Source organism: Myotis daubentonii, chromosome 15 (genome assembly GCF_963259705.1).
Source record: "Myotis daubentonii chromosome 15, mMyoDau2.1, whole genome shotgun sequence".
Lineage (NCBI taxonomy): Eukaryota > Metazoa > Chordata > Mammalia > Chiroptera > Vespertilionidae > Myotis > Myotis daubentonii.
This window is the reverse complement of record NC_081854.1, coordinates 6,376,416-6,383,709: the sequence shown is the minus strand read 5'-3', so window position 1 is coordinate 6,383,709 and position 7,294 is coordinate 6,376,416. Positions and strand designations below refer to the sequence as shown.

General features: G+C 43.4%; 1 protein-coding gene across 1 annotated transcript; it reads left to right on the top strand.

Moving 5' to 3' along the window:
* Positions 1-2,935: 2,935 nt before the first annotated feature.
* LOC132216558 (N-formyl peptide receptor 2-like) lies at positions 2,936-6,219 on the top strand. Its single transcript, XM_059665830.1, has one exon. It carries the CDS (start codon positions 2,941-2,943, stop codon positions 3,943-3,945), a length of 1,005 nt encoding a protein of 334 aa, XP_059521813.1. The 5' UTR covers positions 2,936-2,940; the 3' UTR covers positions 3,946-6,219.
* The last annotated feature ends 1,075 nt before the right edge of the window (positions 6,220-7,294 follow it).

Genomic DNA, 7,294 nt, shown 5'->3' with positions numbered 1-7,294 from the left:
CTAAAATTGATTTCTTTTACTTTCAAAAAAAAATGCAACTCACATAAGTGGCTTGCATTTATGTTTTTATTGGATAGAGTGACTGTAGAAATACAGTACTGAAAAACCTTGGTAATCTTTGCAGCATATGTACTAATGTGGAGGGTGTTTAGAATAAAAATAAATAAATGGAAAATAAACAAGAACAGTACCTAGTGAGACAGACTGTACCTGGGGTAGCTGCTTTACATTGTGAGTCAGCAAGGACCTCTCTGAGAATATAATATCTAAGCTAAGAATATTCAGAAAGAACCACATGTGGGAAACTTGGAAGAAAGCATAGTAGGCAGAAGGAACAGGGGGTACAAAAGCCCTGAGATGGCAATGAGGTTGGCATGTTCAAGAAATCGAAGGAATTCAGTGTGGATCCATCACAGTGTGTGAGAAGACAGCAGGTGAGAGAGGACCGCAGATGTGTGAGGTCTGAGGGTTACCCAGGGAAGACCCACGAGTGCTTGGTGAGCTAGAGTTAGGAGTTTGGAAGCCTTTGGAGGGTGTTGAGCAGAATCATGTCATGCTATGATTTGTGTTTATAAAAGATCACTTGGCTTGTGTCTGGAGAATGGGGGGGGGGGGTGCAGCATCAGTGGTAAGAAGAAGCTATTTACAAAGTTAGTGCGAATACAGTCAGACAAGGACCAGGGACAAGGGTAATGGTGATAAAAATGATTCCAGGTGCCAACTCAGTTGCTTTGTAAATAGAATTGATTGACCTGGATTGGATGGTCAGGGAAAAGGAAATCAAGGATAAGTATTACATTTGGAAATTCAATTACTGAATGTTTTGTTTCCAAATAGACACAGAATATTGGGTGAGCAACAGATATGAGAGGACGGACGAACTAAGAGTTGGGTTTAGGCAATGTTATGTTTGGGGTGCTTATGGGATTTCCATAGGGCAGTGGTTCTCAACCTTCTGGCCCTTTAAATACAGTTCCTCATGTTGTGACCCAACCATAAAATAATTTCCGTTGCTACTTCGTAACTGTCATGTTGCTACTGTTATGAATCGTAATGTAAGTATCTGATATGCAGGATGGCCTTAGACGACTCCTGTGAAAGGGTCGTTCAACCGCCAAAGGGGTCGCGACCCACAGGTTGAGAACCGCTGCCATAGGGAGATGTCAGGTGTCAGATGATTACATATCAGGCGAGAACTCTGCGGAGAAGCCAAGGCTGATTACGTAGATCAGAAGTTATGAGTATAATGTTATAAGCTATGAGACCGGATGACATCGCCTATGGAACAAGTAGAGAACAGAGGAGGCAGGAGCACCACAACATTTAGAATTAAATTTAGAGGAGGAAGAGGCTTCTGTCAAGGTGGCAGCATAGGTGAAAGTGGTGCTCGCCTCCTCTCACAGCCACATCAAAATGTACAACTAAGCCTTGGCCAAGTTGTCTCACTGGTTAGAGCATAGGCCTGTGGACCAAAGGGTCATGGGTTTGATTCCCGGTCAAGGGTACCTCTGTTGCAGGTTCACCAGCCCTGGTAGGGGTGGGTGTGGGAGGCAACTAATCCATGTGTCTCTCTCACATGGATGTTTCTCTCTCTCTCTCTCTCCCCCTTTCCTCTATCTGAAATAATTGAGATATGGTCAGCAGAGAAGAATGTGGGAGCCCAACCGTGAGGCTCAGTTGGTTGAGCGTCATCCCATGCTCCAAGATGTCACTGGTGATATTCCCAGTCCGGGCACATGCCTGGATTACAGGCTTGATCCCAAGTAGGGGACGTGCAGGAGACAGCCGATAGATAATGTTTCTCTCTCTCCTTCTCCCTTCCCCTCTCTCTCAAATCAATAAAAACATATTTTAGAAATATACACTTGGGTGAGGATTAAAAAAATGTTTAAAGAAAAAAAATGAAGAAATGGATATTGGGTAGGAATCCAGCAATGAATGTTACAGTGGTGTAGTAGAGGAAGGACTAGAAGTCAGATCAAGCTGGATTGAAGTCGTACCTCTACCACTTACTACCTAACTGACCTTCGAGGTCTCATAATTGCTCTGAATATCAATTTATTCTTATGAAAACTAGATATAATGACCATAATGGAGTCGTGTGTAAGTCATAAGTCAACTGGATATATATATACACACACATATATACATATATATATAACAATGCCATTTAATAGAATGCATGGTTTCTAATAACAACCCCACAAATATTAACTAAACCTATTACTCTCATATTTTCTGTGCCACAGATTCTAAAGCTATACCAAGGGTGAAAATTCCTTGTATATCAGACAGAGAAGAGCTCCATGGTAAACAGGGACAATGGAAAACAGAAAGGCCAAATTCACTAACCTCTTCCCACACAGACTCCTCAGAATGTCATGTTACAATATATGACCAGTAACTGTTCAAAAGGGCCTTCAGCCATAAACTCAAAACCACACCCTACAACTTAAAGACTAATCCATCAACAGGTCAAGGATTCTCACAGGGGAGGAACAGAAGCTGGGAGTCTGTGAGAACCTGGGGCTGGAAGAGGTTGCAGCATCTATGCGTTGAGTCATGGGTGGAAGAGTTGTGACCATACTCGCTCTGAGTGTAGTGCTTTCTCACTGTGCCCAAGATGCCTCCCATCGGTTTTATGTTGTTTATACACACTCAGCTGAGAATTCCGCTGATGGACAGGAGCCTTGTGAAACTCTTAGTTAAGTGATCAGCCTAATAGGTGGAATGCATGTTAATAATTATGGGAATATGGAGAAGTGTCCTTTCCCAAAGGAACAGCCAAGAGTCTGTCAAATTTCAGTGACTAGCCACAAGGTTCAGGAGAGTGGGTTTGGAGAGGAAGCTCTAGTGGAAGTTGTTGGCCTGAACAGAAATGCTGTAAGATGGTGCACAGCTGACAAATTCTCATTCTTGAAATGTTTCAGGTGTGGCAGGATGGAAACTGGCTACGCTGCTCTGCAGATCTTCTTATTGGTGATGTATGGGATCACCTGTGTCCTCGGCATCGTGGGAAATGGGCTTGTGATCTGGGTGGCTGGATTCCGGATGGCACTCACAGTCACCACCTTGTGCTACCTGAACTTAGCCTTAGCCGACTTCTTCTTCAGCGCCACTCTGCCATTCTTCATGGTTGTAAATACCATGAGAGGACAATGGCCTTATGGCTGGTTCCTATGCAAGTTATTTAACATTATGGGTGACACAAACCTGTATGGAAGTGTCTTCCTCATTGCTTTCATTGCTCTGGACCGCTGTATCTGTGTCCTGCATCCGGTCTGGGCCCAGAACCACCGCACTCTAAGTCTGGCTAAAAAAGTGATCACTGTACCCTGGATTCTTGCTCTACTCCTTAACTTGCCAGTTCTCATCTTCTTTACTACAGTAACAGATGATAACGGGGACATATACTGTGGTTTCAACACTGACTTCTGGGGTAACATCACTGAAGAAGAGAAGTTGCAGAGGACCGTTACCTCAGTAGCAATCATAGGGATCAACCGGTTTGTCACTGGCTTCACTCTACCGATGTCCATCATCGCCATCTGCTATGGGCTCATTGCAGCCAAACTCCGAAACAAGAGCATGATTAAGTCCCGCCATCCCTTACGGGTCCTCACCGCTGTCGGAGCTTCCTTTTTCATTTGCTGGTTCCCCTATCAACTGTGTGTTCTTCTGGCCGCAGTCCGTGCCAGAGCACTATTTGAAGGAAAGTATAACATCATTCTTCTCCTGATACCTCTAACAATCTCCCTGGCCTTTTTCAACAGCTGCCTCAACCCAATGCTCTATGTCTTCCTGGGTCGAGACTTCCGAAAGAGACTGATCCACTCCCTGCCTGCCAGTCTGGAGAGGGCCCTGACTGAGGACTCAGCCCCGACCAGTGACACAACAACCAAATCTGGTTCACCTCCTACAGAGGCCCAATTACAGGAGATGTGAGGTGACAAGGATCAGCCTGCTCCTGTCCTGCTCCCTCTTCCAGCTTCACCTTACCTTAGGTCAGTGGTTCACAACCTTCTGGCCCTTTAAATATAGTTCCTCATGTTGTGACCCAACCATAAAATTATTTTCGTTGCTACTTCATAACTGTAATGTTGCTACTGTTATGAATCATAATGTAAATATCTGAATGCAGGATTGTCTTAGGCGACCCCTATGAAAGGGTCGTTCAACCACCAAAGGGGTCGCGACCCACAGGTTGAGAACCACTGCCTTAGGTCATACTGAGCGTTAGGTAAAATTTCCCTGGCCAGGAGACTGTAGAAAGAGACTGAGAGCCCCATTATTAAACTTAGAGTTTATTAAGGAAACTTACGTACTAGGCTCAGCTTGGGAGGTAACAAGATGACACGGATGTCCTCCCTGCCACAGGGCAGGTGATAAGGAGTTCATAGGACAGGGAAGATGGATGGGGGTGCTGGAGAATGACCCACCTCAGATAAGAAAATGCCTATATACTTGCCCAAAACACAGTGAGGGGCCGTCTGAGGAACCAGCATGCCGGGGGCTTGGGGAGGGGGTGGACTGTCTTTGAGGGACTTTCTGGAAAGCGATCTCTGCTCTGGCCTGAATCTAGTGGATCTGGCCAGACCGTCTGGCAGCGATCACATCAGTGAAAATAGCCTCTTCACCACAATGAACCACTCATCATGAAGATACTTTGGTGACCCCTGATTTGGGGGGAAGAAATGGACATCAGGGTATATTGCTTTTATTTTTGGTTATACCCTGGGGGTCATGGTAAAGAATACAGGGATAGTAAGAGGAAGATGAATGGGGAATCTGTAAAGCTTAGATGAGAGAGTGTATTAAGGGAAAACTTTAGCATTTCATCATGAAGTAAGACGTTTCCTGTAGATTTGTTTTTACCTGTTTTTTCATCTGAAAACAAGTTTCTTATTCCTGCTTTACTAATGGATTGCTTCTTTTTTAAATCATGAATAAGTGCTGGACTATATCAAATGAATATTCAGCAGTTATTAAGATGATCATATTATTTTTATCATTTACTTACATATAGTATATTTATTTTTGAATGTTAAACTACCTTTGTATGCCCTAACTGGTTTGGCACGGTGGGTAGAGCGTCGGCCTGCGGACTGAAAGGTCCCAGGTTCGATTCCGGTCAGGGGCATGTACCTTGGTTGCGGGCACATCCCCAGTAGGAGGTTTGCAGGAGGCAGCTGATTGATGTTCCTCTCTCATTGATGTTTCTAACTCTCTATCCCTCTCCCTTCCGCTCTGTGAAAAATCAATAAAATATATTTTTTAAAAAATAAAATAAACTACCTTTGTATTCATAGAATAACCACAGTAGGTTGTGATACATTTTGTATATTTCTAATTAATCTCACTAGATGGGTTTGGAATTTCTGCATTTATGATTATGTAAAGATGAGTCTGGTCTTTTACTTTCCTCTTATATCCATGTCAAGTTTTACATCAAAAGAAAAAGAGCTGGGAAGTGATTCCTCCAATACTATTCTCTGGTGTTATATTTTTTATTAACATGTACAGAAATTCACCAGTGAAGCAAGTTGAGTCTTGGGCTTTCTTTTTGAGAAGACTTCTTAACAGACTCAATTCCTTTAATAACTATCAGATATTCAGACCATCTATTTCCTCTTCTGTCTGTTTTGGTAATCTGTGACATTCAAGGAATTTAGCCATATTTTCCAAATGGTCAAATTTATTGGTATGAAACAGTAGGAAAACTGTGTTACAGTACTTGGTAGGAGTATCTTTACATAATTAGAATGTAATTTATCTGGGGGCAGGGTTTGGCCTTTATTGTTCATGAATGGACCCCAAAACCATATGTGTAAAATAGCGCCTGACATGTGATAGACACCCAAGAAGGAGTTGTATAATTAATGACTCAAAAATAATAGCATCGTCCAGGTATCAACTGCGACCTTTAATGTCTAATTAAATGAACTCTGAATTCATCATGAATGGGGGCCTATTTACTGAACTCTTGCTGCCATTCCCAAAATTATTACAAATCGTCAGTGGTTTATCTTTTTAAGAACACCTCAGATTTTTATTTTCTGTTTCAAATAAAGTACTCTGACTGTCAACTGATGTCTTTGCTTTGAAATAAATCTATCTGCAGTAGTTCTCAGCCTTTTTTCTTGGTTTCCGCAAGTAATCACTCACACGTTGTCATCTAATGTGTAACATAACATCCTTATGCACAGGTAAAGGCGAACTCAAAATAAATATTCAAATGCAAAAAAAAATATTTGGTCTTAGTCCCTGGTGCTTACAAGAGCATTTAAACACTTGCAATTTCCTAAATGATAGAAGTGTCTTGTATTTATTTTTTAAAACTTTCCTGCACGCTTCTGTTAATTTAATTTATTTATTTTTGTTAATCCTCACCTGAGGGCTTTTAGAGAGTGGAAGGAAGGAAGGGAGGGAAGGAGGGAGGGAGGGAGGGAGGGAGGAAGGGAGGAAGGGAGGGAGGGGGAAAGAGAGAGAGAGAGAGAGAGAGAGAGAGAGAGAGAGAGAGAGGGAGAGAGACCGCGATTGGTTCCCTCCCACACGCACTCCAACCAGGGCCAGGGATAGAGCCTGCAACTGAGGTACAGGCCCTTCGCCAGAATGGAACCTGGGACTCTTTAGTCCGAGGGCCAATGCTCTATCCATTGATCCAACCCATCTAGGGCTAGAACTGTCTTTTTATCATGAGGAGTCCCTTTGGATCACACCAGAGTTTATGCTAATGAGGTAAGTTAGGGTGGACGCCTAGATAGCCTCAGTAGGACCAAGTGATTACATTTCAGCTCAACACACTGACTTCTGGAAACTATAGCTGGGAAGGTGCAGGATATTAAGCTCCATAAAAACTTTTGAACAATACGACTTAATGAGTTTCTAGGTAGTTGAACACATCAGGGTATTGGGAGGGTAATGCCCCAGAGAGAACTTGAAAACTATGTGCACACACATCCCCCATACCTTGCCCAATGCATCTCTTCAATTTGGCTATTCTGAATTGTATTCTTAATAATCCTATCTAATAAGGGAAGTAATATGCAAATTGACCATCACTCCAAAACACAAGATGGCCACACCCCTGTGGTCAAAGATGGCCACCCTCATGTGAAGACAAGTTGGCCACCACAGATGGCCAGCAGGGGAGGGCAGTTGGTGGTGACCTGGCCAGCAGGGGAGAGCAGATAGTGGTGACCAGGTCAGCAGGGAAGTGCAGTTGGGGCCAACCAGCCCTGCAGGGGAGGGCATTTGTGGGGAACAGGTCTGCAGGGGAGAGCAGTTATTGGTG